Source organism: Coturnix japonica, chromosome 18, assembly GCF_001577835.2.
Source record: "Coturnix japonica isolate 7356 chromosome 18, Coturnix japonica 2.1, whole genome shotgun sequence".
Lineage (NCBI taxonomy): Eukaryota > Metazoa > Chordata > Aves > Galliformes > Phasianidae > Coturnix > Coturnix japonica.
In genome coordinates, this window is record NC_029533.1 from 7,093,674 (window position 1) to 7,120,816 (window position 27,143).

At 38.9% G+C, this 27,143-nt stretch overlaps 2 protein-coding genes and 1 long non-coding RNA gene across 5 annotated transcripts in view; 2 read left to right on the plus strand and 1 right to left on the minus strand.

Annotated features, from left to right (window-relative positions):
- PITPNC1 (phosphatidylinositol transfer protein cytoplasmic 1) overlaps positions 1-14,614 on the plus strand; it is a 59,104-nt gene extending 44,490 nt beyond the window's left edge. Inside the window, exons 7-10 of one of the 2 annotated variants that reach the window (XM_015879528.2) lie at positions 4,282-4,437; positions 5,155-5,218; positions 7,302-7,420; positions 10,163-10,464. In XM_015879528.2, the coding sequence (XP_015735014.1) occupies positions 4,282-4,437; positions 5,155-5,218; positions 7,302-7,420; positions 10,163-10,168 (345 nt within the window). In that variant the 3' untranslated portion in view covers positions 10,169-10,464. Of the gene's footprint in view, positions 1-4,281; positions 4,438-5,154; positions 5,219-7,301; positions 7,421-10,162 lie in introns of both variants that reach the window. The other variant, XM_015879526.2, reaches the window with a different exon arrangement.
- Positions 1-27,133, minus strand: LOC116654204. Of its 2 annotated transcripts, none has more exons than XR_004309214.1 (3): positions 26,594-27,133; positions 15,679-15,859; positions 1-1,932 (listed from the first exon to the last, which is right to left on the minus strand). It is a non-coding gene; the product is annotated as an uncharacterized LOC116654204 (long non-coding RNA). The 2 variants fall into 2 exon arrangements; XR_004309213.1 differs by lacking the exon at positions 26,594-27,133 and adding an exon at positions 16,071-16,222.
- On the plus strand, positions 15,026-25,305 carry NOL11 (nucleolar protein 11). The gene is made up of 18 exons (XM_015879522.2): positions 15,026-15,210; positions 16,222-16,335; positions 17,181-17,237; positions 17,817-17,962; positions 18,237-18,294; positions 18,698-18,836; positions 19,202-19,399; positions 19,971-20,047; positions 20,328-20,451; positions 20,614-20,717; positions 20,891-20,968; positions 21,832-22,016; positions 22,116-22,241; positions 22,647-22,868; positions 23,264-23,342; positions 23,473-23,565; positions 23,810-23,917; positions 24,228-25,305. Exons 1-18 carry the CDS (start codon positions 15,061-15,063, stop codon positions 24,339-24,341), a joined length of 2,172 nt encoding a protein of 723 aa, XP_015735008.1. The 5' UTR covers positions 15,026-15,060; the 3' UTR covers positions 24,342-25,305.
- Positions 27,134-27,143: the final 10 nt, after the last annotated feature.

Here is a 27,143-nt window from a genome sequence, read left to right on the forward strand (position 1 = left end):
TAGAATGAAAAGTAATTTTATTCACTTTCTTGGATAATGAAACCCCTCTGCTATGTACCAACAATTATATAACGCCTCAGGAAGCAGCTTATTGGTCCCATCGTCTGAGCTCCCTGGACTGATGGGTCTTTTTAGGAATAGCTGCCTGCCACTGAACACATCAACTTTTGACTCTGTTCTAAAGAAATCATGTCAGGTTTTTCACCCTGTGTGCACTTCTACTAATTGTAAATAGGAAGGGAACGTCTGGCTTTTCAGCTTTCCCCTTTTTAGTAGCCAACTATTAGACTAATTTTCTCTTGATGAATCTGATGATAAACAGCCTCACCGGGAGGAAAGAATTTTGGTCTGTGTTGTATTTCAGAGACAAATCTAGAGACCTTATTCCAAGCAAGATGGAATCTTTTGTATGATTTTAACAACAAAAATAGACCAGCATCTGTTGTTTTCTCTGTACCCATGGCTTCCAAATTCTGTTTCAGAATTCATACAAAGCAGTGAAATCACCTCAGCCTTTAACTGTGTGTTGTGTTAATGGCAGCTGAATTCCAAGTCTTCTCAAGTTTATGAACTGTACCTTATATTGCCATATGATGAATATGAAGCCAAATTCACCTTCATGATGAGGTCTTTTACATTATTTGGCAACTGTAAGGAGGATTTTACTTATTTGAAATGTCATTTCTGTCTGTTTTTAATCAGAGCAGCATTAAAATGTAACTCCACATAAATGAGAAATGGTCTGTATTTTCCAAATAACAATTTCAGAGATAACTAAAAGGTATTTTAATTACACTGATAACAACAATCTGGCTGGTTTTGCATCATTTAATCTGAATTGATACGTTCAAGATTAAATGTGGAGTACAATCCTGAGGATTTAAGAATTAGATCCCACTGGATAAATGTTCTGATTCTAATCCAGAAAGACCAGTGAGAATGCTTTTAACTTCAGGCATGGTAGTAATCTCTTCATTCCAGTGGCTCTTTCATGTGCTTAAAATTAAGCAATTCTGTATCAGGGTCAGCATCCTTAGCACCTTCTAGAAATAAGCTCTAAATTTGTTTTATCTCCTGTTACAGTTACTGCAGGAGGTTCATGAGATACCCAGGGGACACCTAGCATCACACCGAATAGCCCAAAACAGAGTTAACAAAGGCTTAATAGGGGTTGCTGTTGCATTGAGGAATACTTTAAAGGAACCTCCGCTGCTCGTTCTGAGTAATAACTTGACCAGGATCATCTGAGTGATTTGAATTCCCTCAGGAATGGAGGCCTTATCCATCACCTGCACCAAAGGGCTGAAATCGACAGGTGGATGATGATGGAGAGGGCAGTTTGTTCGCTGTTACAAACAGGCACAGCGTCCCGTTCTGTCATCTATGGAGGCAGACTGACTTCTGCTGTCAGAACAAGCCTACAGCCAGGAGGGTCTGTCTTATTTCCTTGTGACTTCAACATCAGTGAATAAGTATCACCAGCTCTCAGATATTCCCCATGTTCACCTATATGTTGAGCTGAGTTACAGAAAAGAACAAAACTGAGCTTTGCTGGGGGGTGAGAGGGGCCTTAAGTGAATCATGCACTGAAATGAATCTTTTACTGCAGACATGAGATACTGAGCTCTGTGTTCTTTGCTCCTATTTAAGTTCTCAGAACGGGCAGTGTTTCATTTCCTGTTTATAACAAAACAGTTGAGCGTTGGGTACTTGCAATAAACTTTTTAAGTTACCTGCAAATAAAAAGATTTCCTTACATGCAGCTCCCACTGGTTGGAGTTGTAGCTCACCTGAGCGAGCACTCAGTAGATTCTTTAACATCTTAGGCTTCCATACAACAGGCTGGAGATCTATTTCTGTGAATTAGTGGGTTTTTTTCCTGGCTTCTCTTCATCTGTTTGCAGCTTTATTGTTCCAATATCTTAATGTTTTCTGAAAGACAGGAATTTCCATTAAAGCTATTAGATACAAGTTGTCCAGACCGTCCATCGTTGCCTGTCTCTGCCTGAAACTGTCCAGCCAATTTGTGAATATACATCATGTCCTAGAAAATGGACACCATTAAGGGAAGTAAAGGTGCCATCTCTGTGCACTCCTAAAAGGACTTGGAACGAGGAGTGATATCACGGATGAACTGCATTGCAGTGATTGGATTGTTTGGAGATCACCAACTGAAGAAGGATTTCCATTATGAATCCACTTCTCTGCTGCGTTAGCTTTACAAAAAAGAAATAAAAGCAAAATAATTCCTTTTTTGCAGCACCCAGAGTTGGTTGCAGTTGAACACGATTCAGGCCTCGCGCACAGCTTAGCAGTCATGGGGGGTAGCTGTAATTACTTAAGTTTTATTTATAAATATTGAAAAATTGGTGTTGACTCAGATTCATGACATGAATCCCTTTGGACTGTACTGAAGCTATTCCATTATGGCTCTGGTTATCACAGAAGGGATATAGGGTATCTCTGCATACAACTCAGTGTTATTAAAAGAAGTGTCCAAAGTGCTTAATCAATACAATGGCATCATCACTCCAGGACTGTGTGTGTATGTAAGAATCAGCAGATCCTTCCGCACATAAAACTATTTCCTTTTGATTTTCCTTCTTATAAAGAGATGCCTATTCATTTCACTCTGTAATATTTAGAAGAAATATTTAAAATGATACTTTCTGTAATCTATTTCTTTATTCATGGAACCATTTAGAAGAATTTTGCATCTTAGTTCTTCATTTTGTATTTTTTCTATTATTATTACTCTATTGCTCGCTTCAGGCAGTAATCAGCTATAAAACAGGCCGTTCAACCAGAAAATATCTAGATCAATCTGAGGTCAAGCTTTATTGAGTGAGAAGAATGGCAACAGCATGTGACTATGAGTTGTGATATACAGCAGGATGTTGCTATGATATATGATGACGCTGAATTGTTTTTTATGGTAATTTAACATTGAAACCCTATTAGAGTTCAAGTTTAAAGTTTCTTTTTAGAAAAGAACGCGTCAGCAATAAAACCAATGTCTTTCATAGAGAAAGAAGCCTGTCACCTCATTAGAACTTTGTAGAGGAGCTTTAATGACAGAGCTGCAGTTTATGGAATAGAACAGAACTAACTGTGCACACTAGGAAAAAAAGAGTGATGTTGGTTGATGTGTAAGATGAAACTGCATGGAAGAAAATTGAAGTCGGAGCAGTCTTACCAGTTTTGGGTTTTTTTTTTGTTAATCTCCTATTTCCCTTCCATTGTGCACGTCATTCAAGTTCACACTTAGATAACTTTTCTAATAAAGGATGAATGTAAAAGGTTTCCTCAGGCCTCAGCTTTGGGCAGGACAACACAGATGAGAACTGGTGCGTATTTTCAATGACAGATTATATGACGTTATACTCAATGACAAATTTATAGATGCACTGTAAATTCACAGAAACTTCACTATCTTCAAGTTCTTCTGAAAATCAATGTTTATGTGTATATTATTTCAGTTCTCAAAATTTAAGTAGCAGGAATGGATATAAGGTGAAGTGCAATTGAATCATACCAGTGTGGAAAGCAGTATTTTCATAGCAAAAACTTTATCTTGTCTGAATAAAAGCAAGCCATACTGAACTGCTACCCTTATGGATTGATTGTTTGATTGATTCTTGTCTCAGTATTGTAATTTCAACAGCAATTTGTTTGATTTTGCATTTAGCTGAAGAGTGACAGTGTTGAAATTAGGTCTACAGTGTTTTGTCCAAACATACCATAACTCAGTTGTAAATAGAAATGACTAAATTTGAGGAGTTTCGTACTCGACTGGTCATCAGGATCTGCAGCATCACTTAAAACTGCAAATGGGTCTTAATCAGCCATGGTCCTGTCCTGCTGATGTGTTAAAGCTTAAACTACACGTGGTTTCATGAAGACAAGCAAGTCGCACTGGGAGAGCAGCATAGAAACAAGTTCTAAAGAAGTAGCATTGTTTCCAAAGGCCATAAATAACACTTGGAGTGCACTGCTTTGGAATGACTTGCAGTAACATATTTTCCTATAGCAGAAAATGTCCCAGATCAAATGAGCTTCAAAGCATCTTCCAAGAATGCCATCAATTCACTGGCTGTTGGACTAAAGAAAGGATTTGATTTGATTATATCCTGGTGCTTATTTAAGTCAATTTTATATTACTTTTTCATAATGTTTATTAGCGTGTTTTCATATTCTATCTTATCATAACGCTTACTTCAGCAACCTGACAAACAAGGGTTGCTCTTCAGGATACTTGAATATGTTTTCTTTGTTTTTCAGGATCCCAAATATTTCAAGTCACAGAAGACCGGGAGAGGCCAGTTAAAAGAAGGTTGGAGAGAGACCCATCAGCCCATTATGTGTTCCTACAAACTTGTGACTGTGAAATTTGAAGTCTGGGGACTTCAAACCAGGGTAGAACAATTTGTACACAAGGTGAGTGAAACAGGAGCTGTTTCTTATCCTTCACATAAGCAGAACTCGAGCACTGTCCTGCACAGGAATGTAACTGTGTCTCTGCTGGAAGCAGCAAGCTCAGCTGAATCTTTTTCAAGGTCTGAAAGTAGAGCCGAAGTCTTCATCCATGGTAGAAATTTGACAAAGCCTGAAATTGCTCAGGTCTAACACTGAGAAAAACTATCAGTAATGCTTTCAGTGCTGTGATAAATTCGAGCTCAGGTATTTGTAAGTATGAACAAGTAGTGCTCAAGTAGCAGTGATGGACAGTGTTTCTTAAAGAACAGGTAGTGGGAGAGTTATCAGTCAGTCTAGTAAAAAAAAAGAATAAATTCGTTAATAGCATAGCAGCCAAACTGTAATATTTTTCAAACTGTTGACCTTCCACATGTGTAAAGAATTAACAAGGAAAAGGGTTCCAGTCTATTTGCCCCAAAATTGTGGTATTCTGTACGTAACGAGTGGCTTCCCATGCTAGTGACAGCCATGCTGCTGGGATCCAGTGTTGGCAGTAGTTCCACTTGAAGTGGGAGGTTGGACTGCAAGATTTTAGAGCCAATGTATCTGACCTCCTAGGGTGTCTCTTTAGAGATAAAACTGACAGTATATTTTTCATATTAAATCTTGCTGAAAGGCAGCACTTATCTAAATTGATTTATTTATGCAAAGGTATTTAACCTTTTCCTTGTTTCACAGGTGGTCAGAGATATCCTCCTGATTGGTCACCGACAGGCTTTTGCCTGGGTTGATGAGTGGTATGGTAAGTATTTTGCAAATTAAACCCACAAAGCACATTTCCATTTGTTTTCATAGGCCATCAGGTCCCATCGTAAGTTGATGTAAGAACCAGAATTTCAGTTCTGCTGGAACATACAGAGCACATTGGCAGCAGGTTCTTTGTTAGCAGGAGTAGGATGTATGTTATGACAGCCAGTAGGCATCATACAGGATGCTGTTATAGCCCATGCATCTCAGAATATAACATCAGTCCAATCATCCTACACTGTAGGCAGGTAGAATCTCATACTTCTGGCAGGGATCATCTATATGGAGAGCTGCTTGCAGTTTTATTAAAGCAGCCTTTATACACTGCATTGTCAAAGGCATAATTCTGCCCTTACACCTCTTCGCATTAAGAATAATAGGTGGTAAGAACTGCTGACTAGAAACCTAATGTTTCTTTACCCAAAATAAGTGAGGTCAGTTTATATACAACCAGTGCAATTTAACATGTGTGATGTGTGAAATGTTTATAACCACTGCTCTTGTCGTGTTTATTTGTGTGGAGAGAGATTGTCAAATATATTGTTTTAAAGAGTCTGTGTGCCTTCAGTGTGTCCATTGTTACTTTCTAAATTGAGGTTTGATGAAGACTGAGGTGATGTAAGTCAGCTAAATCAAGTAACCAGTATATTAAATTCAGTTATCAAACATAGTGTGTTACTGATACTATGGACTGATTACTTTTACCGCTACCCTAAGCATGAATGTGTTTTGTCATTAAATTTACTACATTGCTTTTAGCTTTATTATTTAACAAAATGTATTTTCAGAATGCTCCTTACTAATAAAAAGCATGTTCTCTGCTTGGCAAAATGCACTTCAGCGTGTTATTTACGTGGCTTACAAGCTTGTCTTTTGTTATGGGCAACAGTAAAAACAGTAGGTTAAAAAAGTGTTAGTTAAGGGTATTTCTTGTTTTATTTTTGTCAAAATTTTACACTTCATTTTCAATGATAAATGTATTACAGTGAGCCATGGATATAACAGCTGAACTTGTATCTTTCTTTAAAAGCTAACTCGTAAAATACACCAAGACCTTCATATCACATAACGAGAATTGGTGTGACATAAAAATTCACAGATCCAGATGACACTTGAGAAAAATGATGGCCTTGAGAAGAAAAGCATGGCATACATTACCAGAAGCAGAATGCATTTCTGATTAGGCTGTGCTAATAAAGTGGTATTTAAATGTGATGTGTAAAAGATTGATGGCTAGTTTCACGAAGCACTGAAATTATCAAACAATAGTAAAGAATGGATCGATACTATGACAGCCTTTGTGTTCATTTACACCTTACTCAGAAGTAGAATACTGAGAAGAGTGAGGCCAGAATTCAGCTAATTGGATCCTGTGTTTTTCCTAACTGTGATTTATGACAAAGCAAGTTGAGTTACATAGCAAGCATTCAACGCACTGTTCACTGTTTTGACAACATCAGGCATGTCTAGGCAGAGGCAAATGATCCTGCTCCTAGAATTAGCCCTATTTGTAAAGTACATACAACTTTTAGAAGGCAGTAAATGCCTTGAGGCCACAAAACCATTAACGTATTCATTGTTAATCCACTTACTGGTGTGATTAAGCATTAATTTCTAAAATCTGAGCTGATTTGTGTTCTAACAGTGTAAGTATTTGCTGGTTTTAAGATATACTGTGCAAAGATAACAAAATATTTTAGAAGGTTCCTACAAAGGTAAGTGAATCTTTATAATACTTCTATCCTTTATTGCAAGGGATCTTCTAAAAAGGTTTTAGAAGATCTTGGCTTTTGGCACTTCAATACTTTTTGCCTACCTTACGTTACACAGATTCTCCCAAACAATTTCCACTCCTTCCTGTTCTCTGGCTCCCTTTGACTTAACCTTCTTATACCTTCCTTGGCTGCTCTAACTACCTTTATGAGTCCAATTTCATAAAGCTAGTTGCTCCATGCTTTTATTTTTTAGATCCTTTTTGGTTTCTGCTGACAGGCTGTACTCATAGCACCTTCTCCTTAGAAGATTTAAGTTTGCATTTGAATCAGTGGAAAATGCCAACAATTTTGAACTTTTTACAGATATGACTATGGATGATGTTCGAGAATACGAGAAAAATATGCATGAAAAAACCAACATTAAAGTTTGCAACCAACATTCATCTACTGTGGATGAAATAGAGAGCCATGCCAAAGCAAGAGTATGTCAATTTTTAAACCATATTGCCCATCCTCAACTAATATATGCACAGAGATCAGAGAATCGCAGCCAGCTGATCCTGCTGATCAGTCAGTGGAATTTTTGGGAGATTTTGACTCAATATGAATAGCATTTTAATCCCTGGAGTGCGATCATACCTTTCTTTTGCACTGTAAATGGTCACTGAAGAAAGGGTGGGTTTGGGCTCGTAAGCACCTCCTTATCTTGAGAGAAAACAAAATCATCCAATCTCAGTTGGATACATAAGAAGTTGTTCTACATCAGTTCCATATTCTACTATTTGAATAGTTAAAAATGCAGAAGTTGAGAGAGCTTCAGTCAAAAAGCCAGGAACATGGAGAGTGGAAACTGGTAAAACTTTTGGTTGACTGGGAAGGAAAGTGAATGACTAATTCACTTACTAATTTCAATGCCATCTCTGGTTAGATCCCAGCAAGGCTAGAGGAAATGCTTTCAGGAGTATATAGCAGCAGTGTGTGGAGAAGTGCAGATTTGTCTGTAGGTGCTCTGATTCAGATTATAGAAACTGTAAGAACCCGGGTTCCTAATTTAGGCACTTCAAGCAGATGCCTGGAATTGAAAAACATTAGTGTCTGCAAATAGAAAAGATGTGGTAATATTTACTTCTAAAAATATTATTCTTTTGTTTCTACTGACTGAGCTGTAGAACACAGGCATGGGGCAAGGCCTGCTGTCCTGAGTGCTTTGTTCTTAGTAAGAAGTCTCACCAGCCTGATAAGAGGTTACCTACAGTATAGAACAAGAGTCAGATTTGGCTTTGGCTCTACGCTGCAGCATTTGGGTTTGAAGGAAGTCTGCCATTCTGAGTTCCCACGCAGCCAAATTACCATGGAGGTCAGGAGAGAATTAGTCATTAAAGAAAAAAGAGACAGCAGGTGCATTTCCCACAGTCAGAACCGCAGGGTAAGGACTTGTTTTGCTTGAGAGTAAATCAGAACAGAGGTGGTTTTAAAGTGAGTGTGAGCTAAAAAAGTGAAATTTAGCTGAAGGGACAAAGAATAATTCATATCTAAATTTAAAATCGACAGGCTTGGAGAATGTTTTATATTAAGACTTCCATCAGTCTTCACTTAAATGACCAGCAATCCGATAAGTCTTCCTGTCCTGTTTCACTCTGATTCATTCATGATAAGCTTTATTGTATTTTGTAGAGAACTCCTCAATCAAAAAGAACTGAGATAAGTCCATGGTCTTCCTTCAGTGTCAGAGTGTTTTCAAACAGTTTGGGTTCAGAAAGACTACGCTCTGCTACAGAACAAAATGCAATGAAAACAGCAAAACGGGCTCAAATCTGTCTCAAAGACAAGGAGGTAGAGTTCCTCTGAGACCATCTGTTTATTTCCACCGCTTATCTCAGATTTGAAAATAGCTTAGTCCTCACCCCTAATAAGTGGCACAGTTCTGTAGGCTGAAAGGGCCCTGGAAGCGTAGTCTGCATCGCAGTGAGAAGGCAGCTGGCAACTTGTGTGTTCTGTGTATTTCATATGCTGTAATACAACATAAAGCTGCTTCTACGTAACATTTACAGCCAAGGCTACAGATACCTGCAGCTGGGTAATATTAAATAGTATCCATGTACCAAAAAGATAGGATTTTGTCATATATATGGTAAGTACTATTGGCAGCCCCATGTCTCAGACATCCAAACGTGCCAGAATTTTAAGCTGATTGAAAAGCCATTATTTATATTTCTGAGTTTGTTTGTTTTGTTTTGTTTTTGCTTTACAGAAAGCAAAGAATCTATAAAATGGTTTATTGAAACCTGGATGGATCTGCCAAAGCGTAGTCTTGAAAAAGAATGCCATATGCCAGATTTATGAAGTCACAGCATAGATAACAGTGGAGAAGAAAGATTAGAGAGTGGAAGCAGGAAATACTTTTGTTATTTGAATATGAAATAGAAGTTACCCATATCTACCAAAGTCCCACATGGTTTAGGTCATGGGTTTCTTTCGCTGTTTGATTTGAATATGCTGAGTTTCATTTTGTGAATCCTTCAAACACAGATTTACTATAATGTTCACTGAACAGCCTTAAGATGTGTTTCACTTGGCTGAGTGGACATCTTGCCGGTGGTACAGCCGGTTTCTAAAGTGCCTCACTGATGTTTTTGCTGAAATGGTTTGCCATTCATTTAGGGTTTTATGAGAAAAAGATTTGCACAGCTCAATTTAGAAAACGTAAAATCACAGAATGGTAGAATGATTCAGGTTGGAAAAGACCTTTAGGTTCATCGGACATTTATGCTGGGTTCACTCTGCCCTCTTGTGGGTTTCTACAGCACTGTGACACATTTGTCACCTGGATGAGGAGACTTGCACTCCTTTTAATACATCCCATGGACCTTTACTATACAATATTTACAATATATATATATACTATATATATATACAATATATACAATATATACAATATATACAATATATATTTAGTTCACTTTAGACCCAAATGCAGGCAAAACCATTAATACATGCTTACTGTGCTTAGCTTCTTTTTCTTTACATTGTTCATTTATTGTACTCCAATCAATGCATTAAAATAGGAAGGAATTCTTAAAATACAATTCAATTTAATGCTGTGACTGGTAAATGGACATTCTCTGATGTAAAATTCAGATTGAAGTGGCTTAAGTGAGTTAATGAAATCATTGTTCAAAATGATTCTAACGTGACCTTTGTCTTTTTTTTTCTTCTTGTTGAAGACATGACGATGGATGAAGTTCGAGAGTTTGAACGAGCAACTCAGGAAGCTACCAACAAGAAAATTGGCATTTTCCCACCTGAAATATCTATCTCTAACATTTCCATGCCTTCTTCAACCCGCAGCGCTCCATCTAGTGCTCCATCAACTCCTCTCTCTACAGATGCTCCTGACTTCCTCACAGTTCCCAAAGACCGGCCTCGGAAAAAGTCTGCACCAGAAACCCTCACTCTTCCAGATCCAGAGAAAAAGAAAAATTAACCCAGCATGATTCCTTCTGATAAGCCATGTCTACCACAGCAAGAGTAACATATCGTAGTTTCTAGGAAGATCGTGGTGGTTGGTTGGTTGTCGATGTTTGGAGTTTTTTGCTTAAAATAATTTTACTGTTGTGGAAAGGCTGTTTCTTTCCTCAGACTTGATCCTCATAATCTTCAGAGAAGTGCATGCAAGAGAACATAGTTTATATATCTAAAGTAGTGTTCCAAGCCATATGGTACATCTTACTGACATATGATGAAGTCGTCTGAGGGGAACCCTATAAAAGAAAATCTTTCTGTAGCAGTATCTCTATGTACAAATCCACATCTAGGTCATAGCATTTATATTTAGGAATAGGTATTTAGTAAAGCTGCCAAGGACTTCTGAGGCAAATCTGTGCCAACCAGAATGCAGGGTTAACAGGAAAAAAAAGCTCCCGTTTTCTTCTTTTTTAACTGATTTTAAAATCCTTCCTGTTCTCAGGCTTCCCGTGTATATTCATAAACCTTTGACCTGCAGCTCATTGTACTTGAACACCAATAGCAATCACTCAGAATCATATCGTGCGTAATATGACTCAGGATTTGGGGCGTAGCTAACAAAAATGAAACTTTTCAAACCTAAAATATCACTGTATGAAGCCCCAGTTGTAATTAATTATACTGACTTTGAGGCCATTTAAGCATTTCTATCTTGCACAGAATTTGTAAAAGAAACCACCTATTTCTTGTAGATAATGTATTTTAATAGCTCTCCCCTGTCCTTTTGTGATAAAACTTAAGTTCATATTGGTGTTCGTCAGTGGTGTTCTATGTACAAGATTGGGAAAAAAAGCAGCTAAATTGAGCCAGTCGAGAAGGAAAACCAATGAATTCTGTCTTGTCCGCTCTGGAAGAAGAGTGGTAGTTACCCTGTAAGACCTTGAATGTAAAGGAAAGAAAATATGAGACTCTTTTTTTCTTTCCTGCCTCTCATCTTTCCTAAACAGCACAATCTCTACTGTCAGAGAGCTGGCTCTAGGCTTTACCACTGTCTCTAGGGAAGGGGTAAATAAAATCAGTACTTGAAAGAGCAAATGAATCTTGGGGCTTCTCAGTCCCACGTAGGGTGGCATTAAGGAAACAGAAGTGCTCCTCGTGGTCTGCATGTGAAATCACTTTTAAATCTCAGGAATTAAAATACAGAAAGGATGCTTCCCAGTACGGAGGTGTAGATTGTGGGGGGAAGAGAAAATGGATTTCAGAAGTGTTCTCTTCCTTCATTTCTTATAAAAAATAAACTCAGTGAGAAACCTTCCCTCTGACCCCCCATTTGGGGCACTTTGTTCTCTTTCATACTAATTGCTATTTAATTAATGTTGTCAGTATCTATCTCAATTGGTAGCTGTAGTAGGCATTAAATAAGCTGGTGTTCTATTCCCAGTGAATGATAGCTATTACCTGAATCACATGATTAAAGTGAGTAGTGTTTTGTACCACTGGTGGTGATGTACATGGGTGCAAAAAGATGCTCCAGAACTGAACTATCACTGAATATTGAACAATCAGTTTGGGGATGGCCTTTACCTCTACAGGGAGTCTGTGCCATCTTCTCTGCACAATGCTATGATTGGACTGGCTTAAATGCACTGAACTTCTCAATGGCTGTAGATCCAATAGAAGTTATGTTGAATGTGTGGTATTTCTAGAGTAGTTGTAGTAGCAGGAAAGGTGATTCTGCTGTCAACCTGCACTGAAAACAAGTGTATATTTGTTTGATAGTTTAAACCCTCTAGCTAGCAAAATCCAGAAGCTCTTTGTAGGTTAGCAATGATCTGACTTCATGTGTTTTCCCACTTACTGTCCATGTTTTAGGTTGTGTTTCCCAGAGGTTGTAATTCTGTGTAGTTGGTAAAATACCAGGTGATCATTTTTTGTTTGAAGAAAGCTGCTGTGATGCTGCAAACAAAACTTGATTTTGTCGGTAAATGATTTAATCTTAAAATCGTAAAAAATAATAATGATTATAACTGGCCTAATTGTTTTAGTTTGTTTTATTTAGTAGCATGATTGAAATGTTGGCTGAGAAAGGAAACTCTTCAAAAGATACAGCATTAATTGATGATTTTTATTTCCTAAATCTAACATATCAGAATAGTTTAGGTCACCTCTGCCTATTGATTGTCTTAGTTTTGGAAGAATTTGTTGTTTGCCCAAGAAGAAATTGCCCAGCTCCAGTCATCATTTCCTTGTGCTTACATGGTATTGTTTCTATATAAGTTTTGGCATCCGGGTTTGACACAGATAATTAGACCAAAGCAGTCATATCTTTACTTGTTTTTAACTGATTCATTTCTAATGCCGTGTGGATCTGTTGATTATTATGTAGGTTTTGGAGATAAGGCACGTATGATAATTACTAACATGCCTGAATAGGACACAACTTAGTAGCTGCATGAGAAATAGTGAAGGAGAAAGATGCCCATCATGGTATGGACAAAATGCCAGACTGCTTAATGCTGTGCCTCCATCTGCACGTGCTGCTGCCATAGCTCTGCTACCACGCAGTACTGCTCAAGGAGAGCCACATGTACTGACCAAACAGCCTGAATTCACAGCTGGACAGAATGAGGTTCATGATTATCCACATTACCTCCTTTTTGCTCACTAAAGAAGGCAAATAAGAAGATGTAGCGTGTCTCATTGCGTTAAATGAGAAATACCCCGGGCTTTGCATTGCCTGTGCTTGTAACCTCTGCTGTGTTCTGCTTTGTTTGCCCCAGCAGCCAGCAATTAACCAGTTCACCCAGAGGAATTTTCAATATCAGCTCTTTCCCTGTGTGTCTGGTTGTTGTTTTTTAAAACATTTTTATATAGGATAATGTTTTCCCAGCAAACACAAAATCACAAATAAAAAACAAAACGAAATGGAAAGGAAGGTCAGAATATTTCAGTAACATCTTGAGGCAAAAGGGTTGTTTCCTTTACTGCTTTTATCACAGCGCTTTCTCTTGAATTTTCAACATTTTAATATGAGGAGAAAAAAGGTATTTAGCAGGTGTTAACGCTTCTTTGCACCAGTAAATTACGTGGTTAGTGAATACGTTCTTAAGAGGATGTTGGCACCAAGTGAAGCTGATGAGGCACAGTAGCTGTGTTCCAATTTCTGCCAGGGCAAAGAACTACACGATGCAGCTCTGCTGGGTTTGTGTCTGCCACGACAGGAAGTTTTCAGTAAGGAGGATACAGTTCAGAGCAAATAATGTGATCAGTTTGTTTGGGTTTCTAATAAAGCCTTCTCCCAGCTTTGCTCATATTTCATAGAGAGCGATTAAAATAACCAGCAGTTCATAGTCTTTAGAACAGTAGGTCTAATAAATTCAGAAGGGAGGTACCTGTAAGGACAATGAGGAGCTGCACATTCCTAAACACTGAATGGGATTTCTTATGAATGTAGTTGTCCATTTTGTAAATGGCTGGATAAATCCTGTGGAAAGAAACTATCTGACCTTATTCTTTGGCTTTTTTTGATGATTCTGGAAGGTGATTTTGTCACATCTAGTAGCCAGTTTGCATTAATTGCTGCTGTAGAGATTTTGGAACAGAAATGTTTGTTCCTTGACTTTTATTTTGTAACAAGACTGCTAAATTTGTTAAATCTGCTTTGAAGCTTGCTGCACTGTAACAATGTGTGAGCATTTCAAATAGGAGTTTGCTTTGTAAGAGTTAGTGAGCACAGTAAGAGAGAATTCATCATCTTATCAATAGGAGCTTTTCTGTCTCCATTGTTTGGACTTGGTTTTATATGTGTAAGTTAAAATTGCTAAGCGAGTCTAACAATGTTTTGCTTTAAATGAGCAGCATGATCATTGAATTACAATCTCCTGTAGTCTTACGGTGTCACTTTAAGGAGTTTCATTGTTTTATTTCATTTCTGTGGTAATTCCCTGTGACTCTGAATGTCTGGTAATTCATTTCTTTTATTTAGAGCTATGATAGCTACATTAGGCAATACATTGCTACCATCGGAGAAGGACCAAGTTTTGACTTGCTCTGCATGTTCAATAATGCAAGGCTAAGCAGGAGAATTTGATTGTCATATTTTTCATGCATTTCGCTTAGTTTCTGATTTTTTCCGAGTTATTTATTATTTTTAATATTGTATTTTTCCTCGTGTTTTGTTGTAAATAAACTGCCAACAACTATTCTTTACAAGTGTGGCTGTTGTCTTTTACACCATGTTCTCAGGCAAGGAACACGGATATTTCTACCACCAGCTCTGCAAGTCAGTGCCTCAAAATAAACAGCAATAATTGGCATTGCAAGGGACGGCAGGAATCACAGAATAAATCACAGAATGACCCGGGTTGGAAGGGACCTCAAGGATCATGTAGTTCCAACCCCCTGCCTGGCAGGGCCACCAAACATACACCTTTATTAGATCAAGTTGCACAGGAGACCCCATAGAGACCCCATAGAGACCCCATAGAATGACCAGCTCTTTGTTTTTTATCACACCCAAACCCTGTTTCCATTCCCATCCCCGCGGGGCGGAACTTCCCGAACCCCCTCGGCCATTTCCGCCGCCGTCTCGCAGGGGGCGCTGCCGCCCCTCCCATCCCTCGTACCGCCGTCTCGCGAGAGCCGAGTTCTCGCGGACATGGCGGCGCTGTGCGAGGCCTTCACGCTGTGCGGGTTGGGGCCCAGCGGCGGCGTCGGGCTCGGGAGCGGCCTGTTGGCGCTGGAGCCGGGCGCTGACCCCGACCACGTCCTGCTCACCGACCGCGGCAGAACGGCCACGCTTTTTAAGGTAACAGCCCGGCCGGGACGGTCCGTGTCACGGTACAGCTCCGGAGCTGCCACGGGCGGAACGTGGTGGGAGCGGCCTCGGGCAGCAGCGCCGGGCCGATGGGGAACGGCCGCTGGGCCAACACCTGCCCTTATGTACCCCCATGTACCCCCATGTACCCCCATGTACCTCCATGTACCTCCATGTACCTCCATGTACCTCCATGCACCCCCATGTACCCCCATGCACCCCCATGCACCCCCATGTACCCCCATGTACCTTCATGTACCTCCGTGTACCCCCATGTACCTTCATGTACCTCCATGCACCCCCATGTACCCCCATGTACCTCCATGTACCCCCATGTACCCCCATGTACCTTCATGTACCTCCGTGTACCCCCATGTACCCCCATGTACCCCCATGTACCTTCATGTACCTCCGTGTACCCCCATGCACCCCCATGTACCTCCATGTACCCCCATGTACCTGTGGTAGCAGCCTTAGGCTCTCTCCTAAGCGGTTCCTGTGCTGTTTTTATTCTTCCTCCCCGTTCCCAATGCCACGCGTTGCTCACAGCCCGGAGCAGCACGGATGGTCACTCCTCAATATCACATTCATAGTGACAGCAGTTCTGCTCCGTTGTCAGTTCGGTTCCAGCTGCCGTGTCCTGTTGGATAGAGAACAAAGATTTAGTGCGCTTCCAATGCTTAAGCTCTGTGTTGTAGTTTGCTTCTTTTAATATATGCATGTATTGAAGTGAACCATTAAATGGCGCTTTCTGAAAACATTTTTATCTATTTGGTCCCATATTTAATGTTGTTTCCTCATGTGGGGGAAAATAAAAAATAGCTTTTCATTAAAGCAGAGCTCCACCATACTCTGATATTGATAGTGCTGCAGCTGAGGATGCTAACACAGAAGTTATGAGTCCTATCAGTGTGGCACTTATTTTTATGTTCTGTCATGGTCTGTTGCACATTAACTACATGACTTTATCCTGGTTACATGACTTTATCCTGGTTTTTCTAGGTCTCAGATCAGAAGCCCCTGGGCTGTTGGTCAGTCAAACATGGGCAGATTATCACGTGTCCAGTCGTGTGCAACTTTGAAACTCGTGAATATATCGCTGTTCATGATAACAAGGTGAGATTCTTGACTTAAGGGGAAATATGTTGTCGTGAGTCATCTGGGTGAATATAGGGAAGAAATCAGGAGTGCTGGATTCTTTGCTAAATGGAAATGCAGGCAGCTCTCAACACCTTGTGACAAGCCTTCAGAGCGGGTAATATGCTTTAATGCTGTTGTGGCTCAGTTCATTTCTGCTCTTAGAGTGGATTGGGCTGTGCAGTTCCAAGGCTGCACGGTCCATTTGTTGGTGACATGAAAATCATCATTTACACAGTGGACTTTAAAATACTGCAGCATTCTCAGTGAAGAATTCCTCATGCTTTCACTAAGAATAAGCGACTTTTCTTGTTGCAGACTGGTAGAAATTTAGAACTGCTTATTGTGTTGAAAAGGTTCAGAGCTGCATCCTTGTCTCTCAGTGCTTGTCTGATGGTTAAACATTTCCTGCTTGTGTATTTATGGCAGTGTTTGCTCAGCACATACTGATCACTTGGCTTTTTTATTGTTAATGAAATATTCTTTTTGACCTTGAAATGTTCCCTTCTGGATCAGACTGTCTGTGTCGTAATCTGCCTCCATTGCTTTGATCAACTTTCATTTAGAGCTTTGCTGTATCTTTTTTCTTAGCCATATTCTTCCCCATCCTTAAGTTCCAGATTTTAAGCTTCATTTGCATTCTTGTGGTTTCTGTTTCAGCTTCTTCCCATGCAAACTTCCTAAGTCTGTTTTCAGTAAGGCTATTTAATACTCAACTGTTTGTTTTCCTCCATTTTTCAGTAAGATGCAATTGCTGTTATTTTATGTAGTAAGAAGCCCATATATTGCTGGTTTACTGCTTAAAAATGATGTTTCTCTTTAAGGTTTTAAGAATATGGAAGGATGAAGATGTTAACTTGGACAAAACATTTAAAGCAACAGTAAGTTTCTTACGCATGTTTTCTTTTAACCCTTTGAATCTCATGGGGTTGAAGAGATGCTGACTTTTGTCTTAATACTATTATGGTTTAGCTGATAGTTATCTTGATTTGTGCTTTGTGATGTTATGGAGCATTGCAAGCAATCCATTTCAGTTGATAGGCTTAAATCATCAAAGCACCACACATAAAGTGAGGGTTGTCCAACATTAGAAAGGACTTTTATGATGGTAAATCATGGTGAAGAATTATTTCCTGTTCTGCTGGTGGACACAATAAACAGCACTTTGTGTAATGGTGTGTAACAGTTGCTGGAACTCTTTAACCTCAATTACACTTTTTTTCTGATGTCATTTAAAAACTTCATGCTCATTAGGATGCTTTCCTGGCTTTCTGTTGGGCAGTGATTTGCAATATTAACAGCATTTCAGAAAATAAGAAGTTTTTGGTATCTTGCAGGTTCATCGTCCTTATATTGCTCATTTACTAAAATAACTTTTTTGAAATGTTATGCAAAACACTTGGATTTCAAGGCAACGCTCTGCTGAACATAGCACTTAAGCCATTTCCTTTTCTGTATAGCTGTCAGCTGAGGTGTACAGGATACATTCACTGCCCCATGCGGAACCGTTGGTATTATTCAAAGGAGGGGGTGTTCGAACTTTAGATGTTCTTTTGGAAGCTCCACAACAAGAAATTGAAAATGTTATCTCAGATGAAGTGATCAAGTAAGTGACATAAAGTTATGAATCCTGATCCTTGATCTCATGTTGTCAACAGGAAATCCTGTGCAACAGGAAATCTTAAGACTAACATCCTACGATTGAGATCTTGGGCTTGATTTATTGATGGTTATTATTTTATTTTTTTAATGCATTGACTTTTAAAAGCTTAAATTTTTAGTGTAGCTATAAAAGTAAAAGGCTGCCTGAATACTTATGGTAAGATTTTTAAATACAGTCCCAGAATTTAGGAAATGTTTGTACATCTTTCTGTTTTTAGGTGGAGTGAAGCATTTCTGGAAGGTCAACAACCCGTCCTGATTTTCGTTACAGAGAAAGTGAGTTTAACAAGTGTTTAACTTTCCAACTGCAAATCTAAATCCTTCTTCTAAAATCCATCACTTGTCTAATTGGATTCTAAGAGCTTTTAGTGTAATAATTATTCTTTGTGTGCATTGTCTGTGACACAACACTTGAGCTGTTGTCAGGGTTGGGTAGCCTGGCTCTTAGAACATCAGAACAGCTGAGATTAAATACAGTCTACAATCAACTGACTTTTAATTTCTCTCTTCATGCTGATATTACTTTCTGTGAATCTATTTATTGCATCAAGTGAACATTTTCTTTATGCAGTTGTCTTCAAACACTTCAGAATGTGTGTTCATACCTCAATAGAAATACGTGAACTTGGTAGCCCTTCTTTTTGCATATTAAAGATGGTCTTTTCCCTCTTTGTTTCAGGATGGAGATTTTTATGTCTACGTACAGAAATTGAAGATGAGGAGTCTACACAAATATAAGCTTGAACAACAGGAATCATCTAATCCACTGAGTTTCACAGCATATATAAAAAAGCAAATTATCACGCTTCTTTGTTTATGTAAGTTGAATTTTCTAATGATTTTTTATATATTAAAACCATAAATTACATAGGAGGACGTAAAATACTGATGCTTGTGAATTACTGTTTATTATTTTTTATCTTCTCTGTTGAATGTTTTGAAACATCAAGCGATAGATTAAACAGTTAAATTTAAGTGGTTGAAAAGGCTTACTGTTCTTCAGCATTATAACTTGTACTTGAAAAAGCTCCTGACTGCTGTGCTTTTATTTTTCTTCTTTGCATGATAATGTGCCCTTTAAATATCTTACTTTCCTGCTTTTCTCATTGCTCATCTTGCTGTGTTTTATCGAATAGTTTTTTTTAATGCCAGACATAAAGACATCATTTGTTTGCTTTGACAGACTCCAATGATTCTGTATATAAGGTTCTGATACCTCTACAGCAAAACAGTGAAGAGGAAGAGCAAACTCTATCCAAATCACTGCTACTAAACCTTTCGATATCTGGAAGTGTTCTAAAAGGAACTTCTTTTGTTGTTCTTGATAAAGACCATGTTGCGGTACTAGGAAGTCTAGCAGCATCTGGTGAAGAATCCAAAGGTAATTTAAAAAAAATCAGATGTTTTAAATTCTGTAACATTCTTAAAGCTGCAGGTGTCTTGTGTCTTTTTGTTCTTGATTTTGTTTAACAGAGCAGATGAAGAAATAATACCAGTGTTCTTTAGTGAATATTATAAATACTGCATATTAAATGATTGGCCCCTAAAACTGATGTATGCAGGGAAATGGACCTCATGTACTATAACTAAGTGGTATCTTAAAGAAGTTGAATAATTATTTCATGGCTAAATTTCTGAGACATGGGATCACTGAAAATTAAGCCACTGAATGTAGCATTTCATGACTGAAAGTTACAGAGATTTCGATTCTTCTCATTGCAGTTTTTTCTCCTCCAGTTTTTTCATCCTCTTTGAGGATGGCTGATATTCAGACTTGTTTGTTGAGCGACATGATTAAAAAGAGGCATTGCCTAATGCTGAGTAATTAAGTGGAGTTATTTTGAAACAGTTACTTGCATTTCATGAAGTGTTTCTAAATTAAAGTAATGAAAGAAAATGTAGCATTTTTGTTGCTTTTGGGTTTGTCACATTTTTCTCTTTATTTTTCCTAGAGTGCCTAACAATATGGAATACAAAATTTCAGACGTTACAAGCTTCAAAGGAACTGCCCTTGGGAACCAGTGGACAAGTGAGTTCAGTCTTTACTTTGTGGTTCATGAACCTTCATCTAGTGCATATGGCGCAATAGAAAGAGACAGGCAGGCTGCAATTATGGTTCTGCCTGGAAAAACAGTAAATGTCAACTTCTGGAACAAAACTAATACTGGCCAGCTGATTTTTGTCATAATCTCTAAAGCATCTGATTGCTGACTTCCAGTTGGATTTTGTAGTTGGAAATTAAAGATAAGCATGTGCAGAAATGTGTGTCTTTGCTTCACTCCTCAGTAACGATGTTTGATATTTTGTAGTTGTGGTGTTATGGGGAAAAATTTTTCTTCACTCATGGAAAAGTGCTAACAGTTGTTATATACAAGTGTGAAACTTCATCCTTGGCAGCTGCTGTGGGAAAGCTGAAGGACAGTCAAACCTCTGGTAAGTAGTTTTCTGATTTCAGTGAGATCTAGCAGGAAAAACAGAAGTTTCTTTGCAAAAAAAATGTATTACATTTCAGAAAATATGTATTAGTATCAGAATTTAAGATTTTAAAGTGGCATTTATTGGAAACTTCGTGTAATTTTATTGTTGTTTTCACAGATCTTTCTTCATTTGTAAACTGGGATACCCTTGGAGATGAAGAGCTCCCGGTTTCCTTTCAGTCACAGCAGTCCATAACTCTAAAATCTGATTCCAGAATGATGGTAAGTTAACATGACAAATGTGTGAGCTCTTTTGTTTAGTATTTGTGTCTTCCCAGTGCTGCTACTTTTAAGTGTAACTTGTAGCAAACGACACATAATATTCCCAGTTGTCTTGCTTGAAATCCTTGAATCCTTTTTGGAGCTGAATAATAACTTGTTTTTCTTTATTACAGTTAAGATCACAAAAGAGTGCAGTTGCGAATGTGCAGCCGGGTACCTCCACAATTGGGCGGCTCTTACTAAGTATAAAAGTAAGTGTACAAAGTAGTTAATGAATTTTCAGTCACACTTGAGAATATTCCAGGCGTCTCCTAAGCTGTTATCTTCTCACATTTCCTCTTGTGTAGATCAAGCTGAAGAAGCTGCCTTAAACAGGTTTGTTGGAGGATTCTGTTATTACTGTGTGAAAATGGTGCTTGGGCATGATGAAGTTTTGTCATAGGAAGATGTTATATAAGTGCTCAATATGGGGTTTATAACAGCTGTCTGAATTCTGAGAACTTGCACAAATGCATTTTCATGCAGTAAATAAGGTTTCACCTGATATATTTTTTAATCTTTTAACTTATTTTTAATCTGTTTTTAACTTTGAAGATATGTTGGATCTAGTAAGTCACAATGCGAGCAAAAAGTTGCTGTAAGTTGCTAACTGTAGGTTATTTGTCATGCAATGATACATCTTAATGTTTTCAGAAGATAACGTTTAACTTATTTCCAAAACAAGTCAGAGAATGTACTTGCCATCAGTACTACCCATTTGTTCACTTAGTTCAATGTATCATTTGATGAGCCAGCACTGAAGTGAGTCCCAGGATACCCACAGAATGGTTTGTGTTGAACAGGACCACAAAAGACCACCTAAATCCAACCCCCTGCCCTGGTCAGAGGCACTTCCCACTTATGAGGTTGCCCAGTGTTGCATCCAACCCAACCTTGAAAATAAACATCATGGGTAATACATAAGATATGGTAACTATGTATTTGTATTATGATCTAGTTCCTTTCCAAATCTTATTGGAAGTGTTGCAATACTTTGATCTTTTACTTCCTTCTGTGAACAGTCCTCAAGCCTAAGCCTCATATATCTGAACTGCATGGTGTTTCTCATTTTCAGGATGCTCCCACAGATGCAATTGAAGATGAATTGGGACGACTGTTTTCAAAAGCACAGACACCAGATTTTCAGGCCACCATTGGATGTGTAATAAGTGCTCTAATAAACAGATGTAAAACAGATCCAACGTTCTATCCTCGGAACTTCCTGGTACAGATGATCCAAAAGCGAGAGTTATCTTACAGGTGACAATTCTGATTTTTTTCTCTTGTTTTGTTGAAAATTGTAAGCCAGAGTTTCAGTGAGTGTGAACTCTGCGGCCTGTTCTTTTCATATTCTAACAGTTTGTGTCCAGACTTAATGGCTGTTGCTTTAGAGAAAAAAGATGTACATCTCTTACAAATCTGCTTACAACGGTTTCCAGATATTCCTGAAGAAATTACTTACGCTTGCTTGAAAGTATTTTTAAGGTAAGTTGGAATCATTCTTTTTACATTATTTTTGTTTTACTTACTTATTCATCACCAAACCAAGACTTAAAATAAGTTTACAGATGAGTCATTAAGTGCATAAAAATAGTAATTCTGAGTACAGTGTGTGTTGCAGTCCTGCAGACTGACATGCTTTTTGCATGATACCCATTGCATGCACGTATTCTAAAACTTGTATAAACAGTAATTAAAGGAAAATGCCCTTTGGTAAACTTGGTGACCTTTATTCATTCTGAAACTCTTCTATTTTAGTGTGTATTTTTATACTCATAAGCTACAAAGATTTAATGTGTGTTGTTGTGGGGTTGATGACATTGCTGGGCTTTGTTTGTTTCTATGCTAATGATAAAAATACTAAACGTGTGTGGAATTTTTCTTCTCTAGCATTAGTGATGACTATCTGGAAAGAACAGACGTGAATCTAGAATCTGTAATTTCTTACATTGATATTGAACCAAACAATAAAGAAGTTAAGACTGAAGTTGTAGAAAATGGTTTCAATACTGAACTGGAAGAAGACGGTTGTGGTGTTACAGGCATGAAGGAAAACAATACGATGGACAGTGTTAAATTCTGCCCTGTTGGACCTCACAAGGCAGCATTATTGTATCCTTTGTGTGTATGAATGAAGGAATGTCAGTGTGATATTTATGATTTGAATGTCTGTTCAGCATGGCTCAGAATGATCTTTTGCTATTACTGAAAATTTCTCTGTACCAACTGAAATTTATAGAAGTATAGACTGAAACTTTGTTCAAGACAATTTAATCTCAATAGCTTTGATGTCTGTCTATTGAAATGCTGGCCAGTTTTTTTCTTGCAGTATAGAACTGTTTTCAAGCTGACTATTATTTTTCAATTGCTGTATATATTTCCTAATAGAAATAGAAGATTCAAAGAGACCTCTCTCAAACTACAGAAATATTTCAATTAAGGTTGATTTTAGTTTGTAGTAACTGGCATTGTTCCTGCAGTAATTTTTCCTCAATAACGCTGCACAGAAATGCTGTTCTTCATTCAGCTTACAGTGAAACATATCTTCTGCCTCATCTGAAAGACCTTCCAGCTCAGCAAGCTGTTGTAAGTAGTTTGAGTTTCTTAATTTAAGAAAAGAAAAATAGATTATCACTGTTATTGCCTTGTGCAGGGCAGAACTTCTAGGTCTTAAATGTTTCTTCTTAAAAAAACATTCAGTCTTTTCTTCTCTCAGCTGTTTCTCAGGTATTTACACTACCTGTATGTGAAATGCAGTGAAAAAATAAATACAACTCTTCCCGGAGTGCTCTCTCCAACTATAAATCAGGTAAGCAACTAGTTCTGAAGAGCTGGGCCTCCTTCAGTTTCTCTAAAATCAAATGAGACCTTAATTCTGTAAGGTATTGTTTATTATTGGGCCTATATGGAGGCATCATACTACATCTGACTTCTATCTGAAAATAAATATCCTGCATTAAACTGTAAAGCCAGGTCTTTTGTATTAGGAGCTAATATTTCAGAGCGTTTTTGAAGCAAAACCCATGTCACTTCTGTTTTGTTTGTTTCTTCAGATTATGGATTGGATGTGCCTGTTACTTGATGCTCACTTCACAGTTATGGTGATGCTACCAGAAGCAAAAGGATTGCTTTCAAGCATGCATAAATTTGTGAGAGCCCAAGTAAGTTTTGCATAATGATTTCACTTTAGGATTGAGTTAAAATATGGGCAATAAGATTATTTGGGCAGAGTTGGAGAAGAACAACAAATGTGAATATATATATCAAATAAAATTTATTCAATGCCTTAAGCCTGTTCCTGAACACTGAACAGTACTTGCTTGTCTTCATCATCTTGATCCCTGAAGGTGCTGCACTGTTTTTGTTTGAATGCATTAAACTATGTAAGACAGCAGATAGCTACATGGTATATATTGTATGGGAGAAGATTTGAGATTTGTTTTGTCTTAAATATGTGGTCTTTCTTTTTAGGTACGATTCTACTCTGAACTTAACAAAATCGAAGGAAGTTTGCAAGAACTGCAAAGACTTAAATTCCAAAACAACTGTCAGGCATATTCTATTGAAGTGCTGGAACTTATTTGAATATGAAATGAATTATTAACAAACTTGTTATTGATTCCTTTTATGACAAGGATGTATTAGCACTCCATATTGGGGATGTGAAAAGTTGAGTTTTCTGCACAGGAAGAACGTGGTTACTCAATAGCTGTGTGGGGGGTTGTGTATTAAAAGCTCTTTTTTGACTGGATGATTTTCTTATATTTTCATTGTAATTTTGTTATGCAGTCACAAGAATGTCCTAAAATTGCCAAGAAGTGGTAGGATATTTGTAAAAAGGCTTTAACAGATGTTTCATCAAATTAAGTGTCACTTCTATTCCTCTTGCTTCTTTTTCACTTACTGGCAGTTGAATTCTCAGATTCTTCAGAGCTCTCTTATCTCTGCTCTGATTAGGAACTATAGATATCCATTTGAGCTTGTTTTATTTCATTTTCTGTTTTTAAGTTGATTTTCTTTTATACATATATATATTTATTATTTTCTGAACAAGAACACCACCAAACTAAGAACATTTTTACCTTCGTTCTTGTCTGTTTCTCCTAAGTACTTTTTCAGAGTGAACATCTCAAGTTAACCTCATTCATACTGCTTGTTCTGTACAGCTTGAATTCAAGCATTCCAAATTATCACAGCTTTCTGAATGCAACATTTGCTGAATGTATTGCAGGTATAGGCAGGTAGTGCATTGTACGTCTGATGAGGCACTCACTGGAACATGCCTTTCAAGAGAACTGTTTCTCATCTATCTCAAGAACAGATGCAGTACAGAGTATCATATGTAAAATTCCTCCTTTTTGGTATTCAACTCACTTAAAAAAGTATATTTCTAATTATACCAACAGACTCAAAAGGATTAATTTGCAGTTCTGACTCTGAAAGTTAACGTACTCCGTGAAACCATTTCTCTAGCTCTACAACTAGAATTCTTTACTAAACAGAATATTAAGCACTTCTATGTGACAACTAATAAATAAGAGGTCACTGAGAAGACACAGTGTTTTGGCTTACAGCAAATGTTACCTGGCATCTTTGCTCTACTACAGATGCACAAAATCCATGCTCTTATAGAGGTTAACACTTGTAGTGCTATAAGCTGTACATGGATTTGTGCAGTACATAATACAAAAAAGTATTTCTTGATTCACTGAAGTGGCAGAACTTTCATGTGTGTTTTACAAAGGGACACAGTAAAACAACTTCTCCCCTTCTGTGTATCAATGTATTCTTATGTTTGTGGAGCTGCTACAGTATTTTTCAAGCATAAGATCTTGACAACTGACCCAGGATGAAGTTGAATTACTGAAAATAAAAATTGAGTATAAAAAGGTATAAATAGGGCTAGGCAGTGTTCTCTGTTGCTGTGGCTGAATATGGCTCTACACTATACAGCTGCACTACTGAATATATCAGTGCAACTGAATATAAAAGATGAAGGTAATAAGGCTGGATGGAAGAGTGCAAATTGTTTACCCCCGGTGTGTGGTGCAGTTATTGCATTCCTTACACTGTAGCATATTTGTGGGTTTAATGAGGTTCTCAGCCTGAGCAACAAGTTAATGAAGAAAAGACACTTCAGAAATTAGTGAGAAGAATGCAATTTAAATTACACATGGGATATAAAACTGGCATGCATATGGCATGACTGACCGGTATTGAGCTGTATATATTACAGAGAAGCATAAGCAAAATACCAAGAGAAAATGACAGTGTGAACGTGCTTATTTGCTGAAGAGAGGATGGGAATTTCTGGGATCCCAAACTTGTGTAGATTTAGCAAGAAAAAGGCACTGATGCAGGTGGGCCTTGGGCTGCATTTTGTTTTATCCTGCTTTTGGTCAGGTCACTTTCAAACTGTAGCGGTGCTATTAGAAGCCCAACAGGGCAGCAGGTCTCTGTGGATTGCTAGAACCCTGGAGGCTCAGGCAAATGTGAAAATGAGGGAATACAAACTAAACGAAGCCCAGCTCCGTTTTGTAGAGCCAAGTGAACAGATGCAGCAGTTCAGAGAAACTACGCTGTCTAAAATTCAAAGAGCAGGCCCCTATGAGGTATTATGAGCCTTTTTTTTGCCTTACGGTGATCCCAGCAAGGTAATAGTGAGCTATAAAAACATTAATTTCTGCATAAAGGGGGAAGATTCAAAGTCTGGGGTCTTCATATGGGACATGGGTGTTTGGGCTGAGGAAGTTTATCAACCCCATGGGGGGGATTTGCCCTGAGGGGAGCCCGCCCTGAGGCGTCCCGCTGCAAGGAGCGGCTGAGCCCCCTCATACCGCAGGTGGGCACAGCCCGTTCCTACCCGCTCGTAGCTGTCCCGGTCGGGATGCACAGCCGGGGGACGATGGAACGATGGAACTGCCGTGAGAGCGCGAGGCGATCGAGGAACCGGTAACGGGCGTTTGTATCCAGGCGCTGGGAGACGGTGAGTCGGGGATGGACTCGCAGCTCCTCCCCGCGGGGCAGCGGCCTCAGGGCAATTTCAGCTGAGGGTCGGGGAGAGCGGCGGGCAGCGCCCGGCACCGGGACTGAGGGCAGCTTCGTGGTGGGCGGGACAGCGCCGCGTGACAGCGGGATGTGGGTCGGGGGGCTCGGTCCGACTCGGGGGGCGCCGTCTGTGAGGGGACGTTGGCAAACAGGGCGTGAGGGAGCGGGGAGACCCCTCGGTCGGGCACAGAGTCGCCCCCAGCGCCGGCTCCAACATGGCACTCGAGGCCGGCGGCGGCTGCGCCCCCTGGCGGCGGCTGGCGGAAGCGGCGGGTCACGTGAGGCGCTCGGGGCCTGCTGCCGCCGCTTCCCCCAGTCAGAGCGGAGCGAGCCGAGGCA